At 41.8% G+C, this 21,138-nt stretch overlaps 1 protein-coding gene across 4 annotated transcripts in view; it reads right to left on the bottom strand.

Annotated features, from left to right (window-relative positions):
* The window catches only part of Palld (palladin, cytoskeletal associated protein), a 393,294-nt gene that overhangs the window by 215,580 nt on the left and 156,576 nt on the right, over positions 1–21,138 (bottom strand). For all 4 annotated transcript variants that reach the window (XM_039094916.2, XM_039094914.2, XM_039094915.2 and 1 more), the window contains one exon: positions 1,110–1,288. In XM_039094916.2, coding sequence (XP_038950844.1) covers positions 1,110–1,288 — 179 coding nt within the window. The remainder of the gene's footprint in view (positions 1–1,109; positions 1,289–21,138) is intronic.

Here is a 21,138-nt window from a genome sequence, read left to right as displayed (position 1 = left end):
CATTTGCAAAATGGAAATCAGAGAAATGCCTCAAAGGACTAAGAGTGACATTTATCTGCATGCCTTCGTGTTGCAAGCGCCATATGGGCAATAGGTATTAGCCAGGAACTGTTTCCTTTCTCTAAGAGGAGAAGGTAGCTTGAGGTCCCTGGAAATACTTAGACAAAGTAGACAGTCCTTTCAAAAGCAAAGGTACCAGTTTCTAGTCAACAGTACTTGTTATTTTAAAAACTGTTTTTGACAGCTGTAGACAAGAGTTTGGATCTTATATCCTTTGGCTTTCCTAGTGACATGATATAATGTAATTAGACTACATAGCTGAAACCTGAAGATCACCTAGCAGAGGCCTCAAGTATTTCCATGATTGTCCAAAAGTTTAACTATTATTGAAGAAGCAACTGATTTACAGGATAGTCATTAAGTTGTAGATTTAAAGGTGATCTGAGAAGTGTGTCTAAAGCCCTTCTGATTATTTAAAAGTACTGGTTCTGACACAGAAATACTTTCATTCTCAAAGGTCACAAGGTGTGATCATGTTAAAAATGATTAGTGATTAACCAACAGAAGCATTCCATTCTCTCAAACTGCTCCTACGGCACTGGTTTCTTAAGTCATTCCCACCAATTCATTCAAGGTTATGGTTAATTAGTGGAAGTAAGGGCGTCTCAACAATGACAAAACCAAAACCAAACACAAGCACAATGCTCACACTTAGTAAAAATGAAAACATTTCAAAGTACTCCTCACTTCGAATTCCCATGAGGGACTTCCTAAACCTTTTCTAACTTTGGATGATACGTGTTTTAAGTACTTTTCCATACTTCATTTACTTTGGGGGCCACTGAATTGGGTGCTTTACATTGTAAATTAGTTCAAGTGAATGTGGTGGAGATAAAAAGTGGTGTCGGCATTGGCATTAGGCAGAGTTGGTGCATGCCTGACTGTCAGAACTGTTCAAGGAAGAATTCAATGTACTCCAAGAGGGTTTTGTTGGTGGTGGTGGTGGTAGTGGTTTTTAGAATAACTAGGGTTTAACCCACATGACTACAGTGCTGCTTGCAAGGATGTCTAAAGACCATCTACACTTCACCCCTCCACACCCTCCTTACCTTCAATGAACACCTCTGCAGATGTGCTGTCTGAGCCGCTGGGGTTTGTAGCCAGACACGTGTAGCGACCTGTGTCGTCCTCAAAGGCCTCAGCAATGACCAAGGTGTGCAGCTCCCCACCCTCGCAGTGGATCTGAATGTCAGGACAGTTGTACAGCTCCTTCCCCTCACAGAACCATCTGTAGGACATGGGAAGGACAGCGATGACAGAGGGATGGGTGAGGTATGGGCTGGATACTATGCTAGAAGATGTTTGCTTGATAAAAGATCTGTGTCAGTGTTACTCATGGAAACTGAACCCAGACTGTGAAATTAATGACTAGACATACTTAGCCCACAAAGGATTTCTTTGCAAAGCATCTTGCACGTTTTAGTAACCTTAAATTAAGTGACCTTGTTGAACTTGTACAGACCGTTTGGTTACAAAATTAAGGGACTAAAACATCAAAGTGTCTTAACAACATGTTTTATAATGAAAGACTCCCATGATCGTTATAATTTTACCTATTATTCTTATGCAAGGAAGCACGTAAAGAAAGATAAATTTCATGCTCAAACTATCTGTGGCACTGAGGAAACATGGTCATTAACTCAATTCCTATTGAGCAGTAAGACTCTGAGCACGGAGCAGGACAGGGTCGAATGCCTTCCCATTTCTGATATTTATGATGGTTTCTAGTTGCTTTGCTCTCCAAGACGGAGAGAGGGGGAGCAACTGGGCTGTACTTTTTTTCTTGCTAGTCAGCCCTTTTTTTCCCAAACAGCGGGAGAGACTGATTGACAGAGGTTCCCACCCACAGACCTTCTTCCCTAGCTCCCTAGTTTCTCAATGGCCACAGCAGCTGCTTTTGCATAAAACAAAGCAAAACAAACCTTTCCCTCAAACCTGCTAGTACGATGTGTTCTTAAAGAAACACAGAGGAACATGCTAATTTAAAGTAAGAATCTCAGAGATTTTGGTTCTATTTTTTCGATTCAGCTCTTAATGCCATTAAGAAATTGGTTCTGTTTCTGATATTCTGTAAGATTCTATGGGCTTGGCCACCCCTCTGTGAAAAGATGACAACATTGGGGACTAATTTTTTATTTGGAGTCACGGGATGTAGGTCTACATTTAAGCTGAAAAGAAAGTTAGTGAATCAAAGGCGCTTGCTAATTCTCGAAGCCACATTAAAAACCACCTGCAGATACTTACAAGAGACCAGCCATGACTTCAGGAATTAACAAATACAAGACAGTCAGCCAATATCATGCACCATTTTATGTAATGAGGCTCCTATCATTTTGGGGTAGCAACAGAAAGGGGCAACCTTTCTTGATTCTGGGGAACAGTGTGATTGTTCTTGTTTGCATAGAGTCTTAGAGATTCATCCAGCTTTAAGCCATATCTCATCCCCTTTCTTCTACAGCTTGCTACCCACTAGCACTAAGCGTGATGTTGGCTGTAGTTGATCTCCCATCTCTGAAATATGATAAATTCCATGTCCGTCACCAGACTAAAGCTCTTGAATTTCTTCCTCCTGTCACTCCTTAAAGTTCAGGTCTTTCATTGATGGCTTCCTAGTGACCTCACCTTAACTTTACTTTCTTCCGTTGTTTTTATGATAAACTTCTGTTTCTGCCTAATATTCCAGGGACTCTCTACACTGCTACAACACCTCAAGGGTTACTCTCCTACCCTTCTTCCCCACACCTTTGCTTCTTTGCAATTCTATTCTGATCCTCGAATCCAACCTCATTACAAATATCTTCTACCAGGCTAGGCCAAAGGCTTACTCAAAGGACACACTCCACGGACCACATGACCGCTGAGTGTTGTTTAAACAAAGGAACAGAACTGTGTTTGGTAAACTCTGAAACAAATGTGGGGTTTGTGCATCTGTCTGGCAGCAGATAGTTTTGTCTTCGAGGAAAAGGAAGATATAAACACACTGTTTAGGGAAAAGGCATCATGAAAAGGTACAGGTGGTTTAAGAAGATGATGTTGTCTGAGGGCGTGGATGTACCTCAATGGGAGGCCTTTGTCAGTCATCCATGAGTATGTGCAGACTTGCACCCTCTACCTCAGCAACTGCAGCAATTCTGCTTGATGATATGCCCTGGTCCTGCTAACCCTTATCAGCAACTCTTGATTCTTCATCCCAAGGCCATCATGTGTCATATCTACCGTCTCTTGTATTAAGACACATTGACAATTCTTTTGCTTTGCCCGCCGATACAAAAAACTTTTAATATCACTTTGCTTATTTGATAATTGATCACTTACTACTTTTTAAATGATTTGTTGATTTTGTATGTATGTGTGTTTGCCTGTATGTATGTCTGCATACCACGCACATGCTTGGTGCACATGGTAGCCAGAAGAAGATGTTATATCCCCTGAGACTGTACTTGTTGATGACCAAGAGGTTCCACGTGGTACTGGAAATTTAGCCTGGGTCCTCTGCAAGAAAACCAAATGCTCTAAAGGGCTGAGCTATCTTTCTAGCCCTATTTACCACTAGGTTTTTATATCGTTCATATTACTTTCTTCTATCATTACTCAATGTCTAATATATCTACATCTTACTTTCCACTTAGCAAATGGATTACTTTTTATTAGTACAAAATAATGAGTTTTAGTGAGATAATTCCATACATACACTGTAACATATTTTGATTATATTTCCAACTTTCCTCCACATTCTTCCATGTGCCCCTCCTTGCTCTTCCTTTCTGATTGTTTTTTTAAGATAGGGTCTCACTCAATAGCCCAGGCTGGCTTGGAACTTACAGTGAGCCTCCTGAGTGTCCTAGGGTTATAGGTCTTACACACCATGACTGGATTAATTTTCTCCCCTCCCCCCCATACTCATATACCTTTTGAATATGAACTACTTTTTTATTGGAAAGTATATTTAGAGCAATTTCTTACTGATCCTCTATGAGCAGCACCGAGCTGGTGCGTATCTGTCACACTTTATCCATGCTCAGCCTTTAGAGCTATGCTCTACTCTCTTTATCAAATGGTCTGGGAAGGTCTACAGAAAAATACAGTTTTTCTGATCGAGCACTTGCCAAACTTAATAGATCATGAGTTCTTATTAAGCACCTACTAAGATCCTATGTGCATACTATGAGATGTTTTTCTAGAATATTAATTCAATAGAACTTTTATTTTTAAAAGACCAATTATGGTATAATAAAGATAAGTTTATGACTAAAAGAAAACAAAATCTCCAAGCAAAATACATAAGACCTAAAATATACCTTAAAAGTATATATTTTATATACCAGAAAGGGTAAGATAAGTGCTTTCTTTGCAACAATGGACTTACACACACACACACACACACACACACACACACACACACACAGACATACACACACAAACAAACACAATGACACACATACATATAGAAAGAGGAAAGAGACCCCCACATACAGACACACAGACACACAGACACACAGACACACACAGACACACACACAGACACACACACACACAGAAAGACCCACCCCACAAACACATAGCACACAGAACATACACACACAGACCCCCAACAAACAAATACAATGACACACATACATATAGAGAAAGAAAGAGACCCCCACATACAGACATACAGAGACACACACACATAGAGACACCACACACACACACACAGACACACACACACAGACACTCACACACGCCTGCACACATGCATACAAGTTTTTAGGAGGTAAGCTCTTTGAGAGACAGGTTCTTTTGTACTCACTGTGTTAATTTAACATCTCCCAGGGTTGGTCATGAACTCATGATCTTCCTGCATCTGCACCCCAAGTGCTGGTGCCATGGACACGTGACCTCCCACTCAGTTGTGCATATATTTAAATCAGTTCTTCCTTGTGTTGTACTATCCTAGTCAATGTATCTTTCTTCTGGGCTTCTGACTTGGGCTTTTATACATAGTCACTGGGCTTCGGTAGAGTGTTTGGAGTGCAGAGTGTGTTAAACACACCTTTGAGTTTCCGTGTTTCTGCTGCTTTGGCATCTGAGGTCTTGTGACCATGGAGGACTGACCTTCCCATGGTCAGCCATATCTAGAGATCGCACACTGCCTGCACGCATGCTTTTCACATGCAACCCAGAGCACCTGCTCCTGCCATAGTCTCCACTGGGCTGTCACTCTGGGTGACCACCTGTTTACTTACCCTCATGGTTCCTGAGCCAGGTACTAAAAAGCAAGGACAAGCCCTGTACATAGGAACCCACTGATTATCAAATGGGCCAGCCATCAGTTGGTTCATTCTATTACCAGCCTTTCCATAGACATTGTAAGACTGGCTTCTATCCAGATTCCCTGCCCTTATTTGGCCATGGGGTTGACTTGATTCTTCTTGTAGTGTGGCTGTGTCCCCTCCTTTTGTGAACTGTACATATAAATGCTTATTTCCCACAGTGTCCCACTATGCTGCCCTGGCTGGCCTTGAACTGGGAGATCTCATACTTCAGTCTCCCCATTAATAAACTAACTTCTAATTGCAATAAGATCCTAGCTTGTTAGCTTCATAATAGCTGACATTTCAAAAGCTGGACCACTGACAATGATTTAATAAAGGAATGAGTGTATACAAGATGAAAGGGCTGAACAGATAGTTTAATTTGTACCAGTGTTATAGAGTTTGCCTTAGAATGTTTATGTCAAGAAGTTTATCCACTCTGACCAAGTCAAACTGAAGTGTACTTCACAAGTATAAACTTAAAGCAGTGTAGCTAATGAGCACATCAGGAGAGATCAGTCTCTTTTACTCTTTGCATAGCTTGTAGCAGATGTAAATCACCTTCTTTGCTAAGCTAAGAGAACCTTTGATTTTGACATCCTGACAACCCACATTAGATGAGATGTGTGCTATAGTCATGTTTGTTTAGTTAAGTTTACACGAAGTCATAATTCTAACAGCTTTCTGGCAAAGGACTCAGTGCGTTCAGTATTTAGAGAGGAGTTGAAAGTCAGGTCTGTTGATCAAACGCTGACCTCCTAAATTTTTTCCCACATTAAACTCTCATTGCTAGAGGAGTTTAAGAAAACCAGTGTTGGCATGGTAAAACTACATCGTAAAGTGTGGCCAAGGTTGTGACATTGTCCTGCTCCTCCTGTGACAGACATCACTAATCAATCAGAATGATGTAAGGGATCAGAAGCCTCAGCAAAGCTGTTTGGGCAGACTACAAAGCAGATGAAGTCAAAGCTTAAAGTGACACATGATTGCCAGCATAAGCTTGTCTCTTTCTAGAAAACACAGCCTCCTGTTCCTCTGGATGTTGAAAGCCAAAGTCCATTGGTTGAGTCGGAACCTAGATGAAAGCATGTAGTATGCCTAACCAAGAGTCTACTGGGTTAAAATTCCATGTTTTTGTTTTCTGAATTTGAATATGTAGTGTATGTGTTCCTATGTGTGCTTGTCTGTGTGCAGATGCATGCTTATATAGGCTGGGTGTGTCCTCTAGGGCGCTCTAGTTTTTCAGACAGGGTCTCTCACTGAATCTGTAGCACACTGATTGGCTAGCCTGACTGGCAATGAGCTTTGCAGATCTACCTGTCTCCATCACTACAGCATTGGTGTTTGAGATGCATGCTGCTGTGACAGATCCAAACTCAGGCCCCCATGCTTGTATATCAGGCAGTTTTACCCACCAAACCATCCACTCTGTGTTTGAGACACAGCATTGATGTGTAGCTCAGCCTGGCCTTGAACTTGTGATCCTCAGGCTTCTTGTTTCTGGTGTTACAGGTGCTGCCAATATGCTTGGCCACACCTTGAAAACTTTTGAAATAAAAAATTATTAAGCCATGCAAGTTCAATGTTGTGGTTGCAGCAAAGAGGTGACACAGTAGCTATTAAACGATTATAATAGTTAAAAGCAACATAGTCAGATTAGGGGAGAAAGTTAATATGTTGAATGTCTATATGCATTGCATTGCTTTGCGTGTAAGACCTCGCTGCATGTGAGAACTCATGGCATTTAAGAACTTGCGTTAATCTCACAGCAACCTTGTGACATCATTGCCATTATAATTTTAGATACAAGCCATCCTCATTTATCTACAGTAATGCGAACGGGGATCACAGACAATTAAATCTAGATAATCCCCCATCCCATTTCCCTCCATGCTCTGGGCTCCATCTTTCATCAAGTTTTGAGCTCTGCACATAAACATGTTTTAACAACGTTTCCCGAGTCCCACTTTCTAGTCTCTGGTGCAGCTGCCAAGCAACCAGGTAGGTTTCTTTCTAAAACATGGTCATTAGATTCATATTTACAGATTAGAAACTTGCTTTGGATAGAAGACACGTGGCCAGAGCTCAGTTTTCTCTTTTTGTCATATGGGAATATAGAACATAGGTGGGAAAAGAACTGAAAAATGTAAAGGTTTATGGAAAAGTGTATTGATATTATTCGGGGCTAGGTTCTGAGCAAAGTTTTTAATGTATACATTTCTTTTTTTGTTGGACAATGCCCCTCAGTGCCAAGGACCTCCTACAAATTCTAACTTAAAAATGTGACTATGCCAAGCACCTCAGGTTCATACGACAACAGGAAGTGCTTGAATTGAAATCTAAGAAGATGTTTTATATCAGGCGTTCCCTAGTTCGTTACAGGCTCTCTGTATTTCAAAGTGAGGTGGCTCTGCTGTGAATTCAAGGGTATCTGTCTACAGCCCTGGGCTTGATCAGGTCAGAAAGGGTCAAAGAAGGACTAAAGCAGGGGACTGCAGGTGCTTCTGAGCAAAGTGTTTCCCCTCAGAAGGGCCCACCCTTTCCATTCTTGGTTGGTAGAGGAAAATTTAACCATTTATCTCTCCGAATGGTCTTCCTCTTATGTCAGTGAGGCTCAGAGTGTATGTTGGGGCAGGGGTATTATAGGGATAATCTCTGTGTACTATGTGGAAGCGTCATCAGTTAATAAAAATCTAATGGCCAATAAGCTGAGGCAGGATTAGAAGACATAATGGGGGGGAGGGGAGGGGGGAAGAGAAGAGAAGAGAAGAGAAGAGAAGAGAAGAGAAGAGAAGAGAAGAGAAGAGAAGAGGAGGAACTCTGGGAATAGTCAAGGATGGGAGGTTTTGCCACTTGAACTGAGAGAAAGTTGGGGTGGATGTACAAAATTGAGGAACGGTAAGCAGCCATGTGGCAGGCATAGAATAGTATAAATAGGATAATGAGTATGAGCTAGTCGGAGAACAAGCCTAGCACAAGGCCTAGACATTTATTAATAGATATGTAAGACTCTGAGTCGTTATTCCAGAACTGGGGCTCCGGTGGGGAAAACCTGTGGTTACAGGGTATCTGTCTGTAAATGTTCAGAGCACATGGGTTCTCCATGACAGAACTATGAATGTTGACTTTTATGAGAATAAATCCAACTGATAAAATAAGAGGAACCAGCAAACACACCAACAAAGCATAACATAAACTTTCCAGTTGTAACATACTAATGGCTTTGGTTAAAACCGAAGTCATGTACAGCATCACTTGGCTATGAGTTGACTGGTAATTCCATTCCAGTGCGACCATTTAGCGAGAAATAGAGATTTTTATGAGCAGCCGTCTCCTCTGACCATTTTTATTTTATGGAACCACAACTACGCATCACGGAAACATTTTTGCGTGTCACATTTTAAACACGTGGCTTTTAAAATGAAACAAATCCGATTTTATAAAAGGCAAAAAGCTTCACTCTCGAATCTTGACTAACGCGCCCTGATGCTGTAAGTTAAAGACACCGGTTAACGGAAACAGGAAGACGTCCCTGAATGGAACAAAAACCTTTGAAAACAGTAGACATCTTATGTTTTCCTCTAAGTCTTTGTGTTCATGGGAAGGTATTGCTATGCTGAAAAGGTGCCTCTTGATTTTTTATTATTTTTCTTTTAAGTTTCTTTTTCATTGCTGTCACTGGTTCTAGGGAGCAAGCTGAGCTCTGAGCAATGTCCCCTCCCCAAGGCCCTTGCTTCCTTCAAGTCCCATGTCTGAAGAATACTACAGCTACCACTGTAACACCATTCTGATGAAAACGCAAAGAGATGAGAAACTCAGGAAGATCCAGGTGACCTGTTCTCCTTAAGGGATGGAAGGACTCAGCCATGAACCGGAGATCCGCAAACCCAAACGGCAAGCCTAGCGTGAGCTTCGTTTATGTCTGATCTCACTGTTCGTCAGCCCATCTGTAAGCACTGCGTTTTGTATGTCCCCAGTTAAACACCAATTAATTTTTATGGAGTAATTTTTGTCTTGTCACCAAAGATTTCTTAATTTTTCACATGTGCTCATATTAACCACAAGATGTACCCTGTTTATTCTGGCTTGTGGATTTATGGTCTGCATGAGCTGAAAGGAGTTCTTGTTTAAATTTACTATGGCTATAATTTTGTGATTGCTTAGCTTGGAGGGCAATGGCTAAATCTATGTGGACAACAGATGGACTTTAACCTTACCGTCCAAAGGGACCAATAAACGAACTGGCTTTTTGAGATCCAAAGCCCAGGGAAATCAGATAAGATAGACTAAACCAAGCTCATGGCTAGCAATTCATCTCTCAGTATTCATTTTATCTCTTGGGGGGGAGGGAGAGATGAAAACAGAAAATTAAAACAACCAATAAAACAAATCAAAACTAAACAAACCAAAAAATGGGGGGCAGGGGACTGGAGCAACTCAGATGACTAAACTTTAAAAACGATTTTATTTTGTTTTGACCATGAATGATGGTTTTGCGAAGACACATTAAGAGCGCAGAGTCATTTCATTGTTTCGCTTACAAAACAACTATAAAAGTTCTCAAGTTAAATCTATACCAAAGTATTATGCTGCCAGCGCTGTTAAACTCCTTCCTAGATGGCTCCTGAAGCTCTCCACCTGAGTGGTGCAGTGGAAAGGACATTAGTAGGTCTTACTCTTCCCAGCTTGTGCCGCTGTGATCGAGTTTACCGCATTGTGAAATCTGAGATGGATTTGCCTAGTGTTTCCTCCAACGGGCCCCAGGAAACTAGGTCTCCTTCAGGTTGACCAATAACACCGGAGAGTCCTGTAGCCAGACACATTTCCAAAACACTGAGTTCAACAAAACTAGACATCTCTCTCCACCACAGGACTTCCTAGGGCTTAGACCATGCATTTGACACAGTTGCATTTGACTATGGAATGCATGCTTTGTGAGTCAAAGGACCAGAGTAGTGTGAGATGCATTCAGGGCAGTGTTGGTGTTGGTGGTGATGGTGGTGGTGGTGGTGGTGGTGGTGGTGGTGGTGGAGGAGGAGGAAGGTGAACTGAATTATCACTAAGATTTGCTCTCACTCTGTGATAGTGGCATTTAGTACCTGGCATAAATTTTAAATATAAGGGTGTGGTGGGGGATGGGTAAGATTCTCACCCCCTGCCCCCCCACATGTCATTCAATTACAGACTTTTCAAGTTACACCTGTTACTTTAAAAATCAGCTCCTTCGCGCTACTTCTCTCCGCAAGCACACAAATAAGTCGGCATGAACCAACAAGTCATACTTCAAAGCTTCACTGTGAAAATTTGCACTCAATGCTTCCAAGCCCTCAGAGGGAAGGAATGGATTACAGAGCCTGGGAATGAGACATCGCACGCATCAAAACAGCTAGAGGTGCACGCTCAGCGATTCCGCTGCCACAGCTATGGCAGGTACTTATTAGCTATTGTTGTAACTTGGATGACATTCCAAAGGGGATAACATGGGAGATGTTTTATTAGACACCGCTGTCAATCATGTATGCTCTTGGAACTTGTCCATCCAACTCCACCGATTACCTCAGACTTATGAAACCTAGAGGGCCCAGAGCCAAAACTGGAAAAGGGACGTTGGCTCTTCTTGGTGTCTTCAACTCTAAAACTGCAGGAAGCCAACTGCAGTTCATGTCTGGACTCTCAGAATGCCCTGCTGTGTGTCTATTCCCAATGATAAGCAACAGCATGAGCACAGCTTCCTTCCTCTGGGGGAGAGCATCTTTTTCCACAAGCAAAGTTAAGGCTGTTTCATCTAAAATTCCTCTGGTTTCGTTTCTTGCCTTAAGGATGCTGCTGCTGGCTGCTCTTGACTAGAGGCAAAGGGAGAAGGAACAGGAGAGCCACAGGGGCCGAGAAGTAAAGGCGTTCACACCGTTTTCTAAAAAAGAACAAGGTGGCTCCTTTGCCATTCAAGAGGCCTTTCTTCCTATCTCTCAGTCTGCCAAATGAGCTGTAGTTGGTGGAAGCTCTATCAGTTGAGGAAAGGAACAAGGAAAAGTGGCTTCAGCTGCTCTGATTGATGGCTGTCCTGTCAGAGGCTGGGGGAGTTCACGGCCTTCCCTCACAGCTTGCTGATTCTCCCATAGTCTAATGGCATTTTAGTGTGCCCAGTTAGGCATCTCCAGAACCACAAAGCAAACACCTAAGCCAAGCTGATAATGCAAAGCTAAACTGGCCCTGCAGTCAGAAAGTCTGTGTGGAGAACATGTTCTCTTTGCAAGTGAAGGCTTTTTCACAGCTAACTTCTTTCAAAGTCACCCTGTCTCCTCTGTTTTCCCTGTGTTCTTTAGTTTATATTTCTTCCACAAGCACATATGTGGAGATGTTAGTTTTCCAAGGAGAGCTATAGTAAATGAAGTAACTACTGAAGAGAGCATGCCTGCAACTCAAGAGGGAACATTAGGGGTGGAAGGATTTTATTGCTATCTGAAGCACTCATGGCTCCTGCAGTAACTCTGCCTGGACAGTAAATGGCTTCATAAAACATGTGCAGTAACAGTCTCTCTCTCCCTCACTCTCTCTCCCTCTCCCTCTCCCTCTCTCCCTCTCCCTCTCTCTCTCTCTCATATACACACACTCACACACACAACTCACACACATACACACAAACATTCTCACACACTCACACACACACGCACACACACACACTCTCTCTCTTTTACACACACACACACACTCACACACGCACACATGCACACACACACTACATACCTATGTACAGAACTACCTAGATTAAACATGTCACACAGTCCTTGAAGCAAGTTCCTGACAGATTCCCAGACACCTCGCGAAAGCTGCTCCCCTGATTCTAGCCACATGGGTCATTCAGGTCATTCCCTCAATCACACCTGTCTCCTCATCCCGCCATTTGGATCAAGTACATACATTCAAAGTTGCAGACAAGTGAGGTGGTTTCCCAGAAAGCTGCCTCCTAGTACGTGTCTTCAGATCTCCCGGGTGCAGTTACTGCCCGAGCAGGGAGGAGCCTCAGGTATGTGGGGAAGAACAGGAAGTTGGGTTTAATTATAGGTCAGTGTAGCTGGGCGTTTGAGGAACGAATAAAATGGCATTTCCTTCTCAGGTGGTTTTTCCGGACAAATTGTTTCAGGCTAACATTTCATTCTAATTGGTCAGATTTCTTTTTTTAAGTGTGAGAATTTGTATTATGACTTACAGACTTAGAATTTTGTCTTTGGGGAAAAAGAAGAGAGATGTTTTTATTATGATGAAAGTATTCTCCTTTCTGATTATACTTAGAACTCCTATCTTTACTTGGAATTGTACCATCACTGAGTTGTCCCATACATACTACATGTCCAGAGGTATAGTGATGTCACAACATACGATGTGTAAAGAGTGGAATTAGACATAATACAGACTTGACAAAAGGCAAAAATAAATGAATAAATAAATGTTGATAATTTTAAAAACACACATGTGATCCCTTAACATAGAGCAAAAGCATCTTTTGAGTACTATGTGTTACTGAGGGAGGAGTGTGGGGGAAAAAGGCTTTACCATGTGTTATCCGTTTATTGAAAGAAACTATAATAATTTTCCTGCACAATAGCAAATAACATAGATGTATTTGGGTATTTTAAAATGCTACCAATAATAACATCTGCATATGCTTGCTCTGCAGTCAAGGACTCCATAAAATAGATGCAGCCATATTCATACATACACAGACATACATACATACAAATCTACATATATACATACATACACACATACATGTATACATACATATACACATACATATATACATATATACACATGTACACACATATATACATACACACATACATACATACACATAAATGCATAATACACACATACATGCATATATGCACACACACATATATACACATATACATACATACACATTCACACATACATACACACATACATACACACATACAAACATACATACATACACATTCACACACACATACACACATACATACACACATACAAACACACATACAAACATACATACATACACATTCACACACACATACACACATACATACACACATACAAACATATATACATACACATTCACACACACATACACACATACATACACACATACAAACATACATACATACACATTCACACACACATACACACATACATACACACATACAAACATACATACATACATACATACACATTCACACACATACACACATACATACACACATACAAACATACATACATACACATACACATATACATACACAAACATACATACACATAAACATACAAAGATACATACATACATACATACATACATATGCACGCACACACACGTGAGCCCACGCTCACACATGAACACGCATACCACATACCTGTGTACACAACTATCTAGATTAAACCCAATCCCTGTGTTGAGCAAGCTCTTAACAGATTCTCAGATGCACTGTAGAAGCTGCTCCCGGTTCTAGCCACACAATATTAGACTTAGAACTGGTCCTGTGGATGAGGGTGCTTGCTTACATGTTAAGTAGAACAGCTCTGGTTTCTGCTTCAGCCACATCTCTCCTTGGAGTCTCAAGTCTGTGTGCATGATGGGAGCCTTTCTTGTGATCTTATCATTTTGATGAGCTCCGTGTTGGGGAAAATTTAAAAGCATCTTACTCGGTAAGATAAAAGTGGAAGGTAGCGTACTTTTGCTGTTTCACACATGGTACTTTACTTAATTTCTTTGGCCAAACATGACTCTAGTGTTCCTAAAGCTTTGTGTGTTTCATTGGTTCATCATCCCGTTTACCCGGAGTTGGTCTCAAAATTGCTAGTCAGATCAGGTGGAGTGATAACTTGGCTGGTAACAACGTGACAACCTGAGTTTGAACCCTGGAACCCACATAAAAAGGTGGGTGCAGTGGTTGAGTCTGTAATCCCAGCGCTCCTGAGGAAGGATGGGATGTGGGGACAGAAGTGTCCAGAGGAACCGTGCTTTCTTATCACAGTGGCAGAAAGAAGGGAGATCCTGTCTCAAAGACAAGGGAAGGGAGAGAACTGAATCCTGCCAAGTGTGCTCCTGACCTCTACATACATCCTATGGCCCCTGAGAGCTTACACTCACACACTCATAACAAGCATAAATAAATTGTAGAAACAGTTAGGCCAATTTTGAAAGATCAAGAGCAGTGGTTCTAAACTTTTCTAATGTTGAGATCCTTTAACACAATTCCTCATGGTGTAGTGACTCACCCCCCCATAACATTATTTTTGTTACTATTTAATAACTAATTTGCTACTGTTATGAATTGTAATATAAATATCGTGTTTTCCAATTGTCTTAGGTGACCCCTGTGAAAGGGTTGTTCAACCCCACCCCTACAGGTTAAGGACCACTGATCTAGAAAATCCCTCTGAATTTTAACAGCTAAAATGATCCCATATGTTCAAAGATGGAATTGGTTTGGGGTGGACGTGAGTTCTCTGTCCCTGGAGAATTGAAGGTGGGAGATAACTGGCAGGAATATCATAGGGAGAATCCCAGAGCTCAGGATAGTTGACTGAGAAACTGACAACCTGGGCTGCACCTTTTCATTTCGCACATAGTGACAGCTGAGCCATGAGATTGGTAGGAAACATCTAATGTTCAGTGTTCTGGATGCTAAGAAATATCAGAGTCCTTACTTAATCAAGATAGTTCAACAGATTTCTAGGGGCCCTTTAATGAGAACTGTTTATCCGAGATATATTGGTTGTTGAAGGAAGCTTACATTCAAGACACACAGACACTTATGTACACACACATAGACACAAACACACATAAACACACATAGAATTATTTCCCTTTTTTGTAAACAGATTATGTTGTGAAAATGTATCTTTAAAAATGACTTCATATTTTGTGCTGAAAAAGAAAACTAACACATAAATTCATACATGAATATCTGACATCCAGACTCTCCTCCGACAACAAGGTTTCCACGTTTAATCATTTTTAATAGTAACTGCCTGTATGTGTTTTCCCATTTCTGTTCCTGGGGACCATATTTAGCTTCATTTCATGGATACTGAGCCTCTAACTTTTACAAATGCTTCTGTTAGGAAATCACATGCTAAGCTCAAACCCAGTGAGGTGTAATTTAACTTTCCAATGGCACACCCGAGAGTACTAAAGAAACTCTTCAAGTGTTGCTGTTAGACTAGAGAATAATTCTTGAGAATTATTTTTTTATTCTGTGCGTGTGCTTTGATAGCTTTCTATCCTGCCCTTTACTCTTTTGCTGATGCCTGTTTTGGATCCCCCCCCCAATATTCTCCTCATATACATCAAAGACAGTAGTACTGTCACTTGTAAATATCTCTGAGATATAAATGTGCTTTCTCTCCAGAGAAGGAACTTGTTACTGTGGTACAGTGTGTACGGGAAACTGCCTCTCAACTTGGTAATCCCTGGCCCTTACTTCCAGAGGCAGCGTGTGGTGTGTACCTTATCCGCCTCTACCTGCTGGTCCCAGGTACCATCTGGTCTCAGTGCTAAGTCAAGACTACTATAGGCAAACCACTGGGAAGGTGCACATAAGATGTGACTGTGGGTTGGGTAAGCTTTTGTGTGTCTGTGGGAGTATGCACGTGTGGACAGAAGTGTGTGTGCCTATTCGTTCGAGCCATAGGATAACCCTGGGTGTTGGCCTTTAACTTTTTTGTTTTGCTTTGTTTTTGAGAATATGTTTCTCATTAGCCCAGAACTCACCAATTGGGCTAGGCTGATGGTTTAGCTGGAGTTCCCAGGGATTCTCTGGTCTCCTATGCCTTAGTCACCATAACCCTGATCTTCTTTGTTACTTTTGTTTTGTTTAATTATTTGCATGTTTAATGTACATGAGTGCTTTGTCTGCATGTACACTTGCACACCAGAAGAGGGCATCAAATCCCATGAGAGATGCTTGGAAGTCACCCTGTGGTTGCTAGGAATTGAACTGAGAACCTTCAGCAGAGCAGAACAACCAGTGCCCTTAACTGCTGAGCCATTTCTCCAGCCCCCATTTAGTTATTTATTTCCTGTGCGTTTGAGCTCTTGTGTAGGTCAAAGGTCAGCTTGCAGGAATTGATTGTAAATTCTTCTGAATAAGAGGCGAGGTGTGTATTTTTGTAGCCTGGGTTGGCCAGCGCAGGTGGGCTGGCTTCAAAGTCTTGGTGGTTCTCCGGCTTGCACCTTTGTAGCACGGAGGTGCCAGGGTGAAACTTCACAGCCAGCTTGACCTCCCACTGCTCTGACTGGACTCAAGTCACCAAAGAGAGTGGCAGTGCTCCCCTCCCTGTCCCCTTCTTCCTGGGAAACATCATTATGCTTTCTGAGTGAGTCAGAGCCAAAGCCCTTAATACCTCTAAAATTCTGGTGGGATTAGAAATTGTTCTGGCCAGTGACTAAAGAGTTAGCATTGAACATTACAAAGAAAACGTTAAATCTGTTGCCAGGTCATTTACTGCAATGTTAAAAGCTGAAGAAATGAGTCTGCCCAGCACGCTGGAGCCTAATAATGTAATTGTAGCTGGTGTGTGGAGGGGATGATGGAAGAGCCTTCTTGCACAGCTCTTGACGGGGTTTATTGATCCCTGCACAATAACTTTTCAGCAATTCGTATAACCGTCGCTATAGAATCATTCCTAAATCAGCAGACTGACTTCATTCTGAACTCTTTGCATTTTACGTAGGTCTCCCAAATGCAATTAGGTAAGTTAAGTCAGGATCCCCCAAAGGCCTTCCCCACCCCTGTGAGTAGGATCTGGCTTTCCAAATGTTGGATCATATGTTTAATGATTAGAAAGCCACTTGTAAGTACACTAGTATCATCAGAACATACAGACTATATGCACGAAAATGTAGGGAGGTAGTGGGATGATGGCTTAGCTAGTAACGATGCCTACTGCCAAGTCTGAGGACCTGGGTTTGATCTCTGGAACTCACAGAGTAGTAGAGACCCACCTTCTGCATTCTCAGGGGCTCAGACTTCCATACTGTGCCGTGGCCTCTATACACTAACCCACTCCCAACGAACAAATAAATGTCATCATTTTTTAAAAAGAAAAGCACATAGAGAAACAGAATATTCAGTGCTCCTTTCCATAAGGAAGGCAATAAAGATATATTACTGGACTTTGTAATATTGTAATACATCTGTTCCTAGTGTAGATGGTGGCCAGGGGTGGGCATAGGTTTGTTTGGGAACTATATGAGCCTACACTAGGAAAACAAGCACATTTAAAGCATGTGCTCAGACTCCTTGAAAATTCCTGTTGGCTAACATGGATTTAGGGCCTGTGCTCCTCATAAAAGAATTCAGCAACTGTAAGAGTATATGCTATCTGTTCTACCAGTTTTGTTTCTAGGAAGTAAGGTTTTACTTACTCACAAGACACAAAGACACGAAAGACAAACAATAATTTTGTCTTTACACACACACACACACACACACACACACACACACACACACACACACACCCCACTGGGTGTCAAAGGACAACTAGTTCTCTCTTTGCATCACGTGGGATCCAGGGAATGAACTCAGTTTATCAGTAAATACTTTAACTGCCTGAGCCTTTTCACTGCCCAAGAAACACAGTTGCCAGACCAATTTTGTTCTCGTGATCTTATTTCAAAGGTGCTTTTTTGTGTGTTTGTATCTGTGCATGAATCTTCCCATGAGTGAGAGTGTGCGCGCGTGTGCCCGATCTCTGAGCACACACACCGTCTCGATGTCCGAGCACTAGGTGTGAGTTCTTGGATTCAAACTCAGACCCCCATGCTTGCAAAGCAGGTCCTCCCAGCCCTACTGTGCTCTCTTAAATCCGTGTTTTGTCTGCTCTTCTGTCCTATGGTAATAAGGATTAAAGGGGGTAAGGTATGCTTATAATCTGAAGTGAGCTTGAGATGAATTTTAGGTAGCCATGCTAGGTAACTGCTATTACTTTTACATCAGCTAAAGGAAGAGGCATAGAAAGCGTATTTGGAAGGTACGCCTCTGTCTTTGGAAGCATGAAAGCATTTGATTTTCTGCATTATTTCCATTCGATAATCACCTCGATGGAATGGTATGTTAACATATTTGTAATATTTCATGCTGCCCACAATGCTTCACATTGCCACAAAAGGCATTGCATGCTTTCAGATCACATGGTAATAGTAAGAATTACACTGGATCCTACAGAAGACAATATGGTGGCATGTGTATGTATACAACCCCTCCCCTCCCATTTATATATACAACCCTAGAACTAGATCTACTGATGCAAACAAGTTTTTTTTAAATAATCCTACTGCAGAATACTGCAAGATACACCATGTCATAAACAAGGTCATGAGGAATGTGACACATTAGGGTAGCATTCTCTTGTGTCCTTGACAACTAAGCAAAAGCTTTGGAAAAAGTGCTTGACTCTGTATGAAGTCAGTGTCCCAGGTACAGGAAGCCTTTCAAGCCTGAAACATTCTCACAGAGCACTGAGGAATCTCACCTCCGTCCTCCTGGCTGTCTGGGGCTGGATCTTCGCAGTCTTGCTTGACTGGGGGAGAAGTTAGTTATGGTGTAGAAGGGAAGATAAACACTCAGCAAAACATGCCAGTAAACCAGTTTCTAGTTCCTCTCTCACACAACCTTGAGAAAATCAAACCGCAGTCCGGAGCTGAGAGGTGTCAGGGTTAGGGAGTTGTGGAGTATAGTGAGCTCATTTTAACACGGCAATACTAATTTGCTTCACTCTTTCGCTATAAAGAGTAAAGATATCAGCATCAGTATATGACAGAATACTCATCAGTATGCATGGGGATATCTCGGAGGCAGGTGCTCCGTACTAAACTTTATCCATATGGGATTCAACAGTCAGCAGCAACGTTACCTCTCTGCAAGAAAGGTTTCCCCACTCAGGCTGATTAATAACTGGCCAGCCTCTCCCCTCCAACCAAATGGTATCTATGTTTCCTTTTCTGAGGGCATTCCCTCAGATCCATGTACTTGCAAGGACCCAAAGCACTTTCACCTCTGACAAAATAGACCCCCCAGTCTTTCTCTACCCTGGAAAGTTTCATTTGAGAAAATGACCCTCCTTCATAGCACAGGTTTCTAATTTTTTTTCACTCTAAGTGGTGAGACAGCTGTTTCTAACGAGTACAGGGAAAATTAGATGCTGAACTTGCTGTGTTCTGCTGAGAAACTGTGTATGCTGAGAAACTGCTCTGTAGCAGCTACTGGGGACTGCTCGGCCTTCTCCTCTGTGTGAACAACCTAGGGAGGTCTAGTGAGCAGGGATGACTGAGGAAGGCAGACGGTGATGTGGCCTAGTTCTACAGCACAGATTAATAGAATAATATCAATAGATAGGGAAAGGCTATCAGTTTTAAAATGCAATGCGTTCATGTTCTTATTTTCTTTTCTATCCTTTCTTCCTCCCTCCATCCCCTCACCCCTCGACAGGGTGTCATGTAGCCCAGGATGGTCTCGAATTCACTATATAGTTAAAGGCTCTCTGATCCTTCTTCTCTACTTCCTGAGTAGATTACAGGCAGGCACCACGGCCTCCAGGTTTGAGGCTTTGTGTATGCTGGGCCAGGGCTCTATCAACTGAATTGTGTGACCTCTCCAAGACTTTTCTCGCTTGAGGCACGCACTGTAATCAAATGGTTAACAAGGAAGGACCTAAATAAAAACCTATCTAGGACAGTCATACTTCTGAGGTTATGGTGCCTGTCATCCTCTGGACTAAGAGGTTATATTACGTGCAGATTGATTTCCACCAGCCTCAGACACACCATTTTCTGTAAAAAAAATTTTTTTAAATAATTAATCCTGATCTCTTTGACAAAAGCTATATGAGCAAAAAAAAAATACATTGGACTATGAAAAATGAGTCACCCTTTCCTATACATTTTGTATTTTGATTAAATACAATCAGATGGATATTTTAATGACTTAAACTAGCTTGATCCTTATAAATGTTAAGAGAAAATATTTTAATTCTAGTATTTATACATCTTTAATAATTAATACAGTACCTTTGAGACTGTTAGAATAAGGAGGAGAGATTATACTATTTTTGGATTCGTGGACTTTTCAATTTTGATTTTTTTTTCCTTTCCAAACTGTTTTGGTTAAGTTTGTTGAAGAACTAAGCTTGTCTATGGTTTCATGATGCCTACGCATAAGCGCTGGTTTTAGATACTACTAAAATCCCTGCCTTAAACTTTTTGGTAGTTTTGAGGGCTGGAATCAGGATTTGGAGAAGCAGTCAGTATTTTAAAACCTGTGTTCTCACCAGAGAAACAGGTTCTGCGTCATGAAGTGCTAATTCTTGATGATAAGACTTAGAGAGCTATCGCTTGTCTCCTAACACTTCACACCACAGGACTTCTGGGCTAAGGTGCTATTTATTTCAAGGCTGGGAGAAAAAGGCTGTTCCTATAATTGTCACGGGGAGCCATGCAATGTAACTCGATGCCACTGATATCGAGCGGGAAGCCGGAGGCCACAAGCATGTGCTGGCAGTGTGCCCCATCGGCGTTCATTCCTGGAGGTGTCCTGCCCACCACTTCACCAGTGATACCTGGAGACTACTTAAGTACATTTCATTGTAGTGTGTAGATTCGTTTCTTTGGAGAGAGGAATGCTTCAGGGGTGGATGGTAAACTTGTAAATAGGGACTGTTAGCTCCAAAATTACAGAGCTCAGCACACTCCACATGCTTGTCAAGGCTTGGCAATGAAGCCTGGGGCTTGTCCCAGTCTAACACTAGA

This window comes from Rattus norvegicus, chromosome 16, assembly GCF_036323735.1.
Source record: "Rattus norvegicus strain BN/NHsdMcwi chromosome 16, GRCr8, whole genome shotgun sequence".
NCBI classification, from domain to species: Eukaryota; Metazoa; Chordata; class Mammalia; order Rodentia; family Muridae; genus Rattus; species Rattus norvegicus.
The sequence above is the reverse complement of the archived record's forward strand: the minus strand, read 5'-3'. Positions and strand labels throughout refer to the sequence as shown.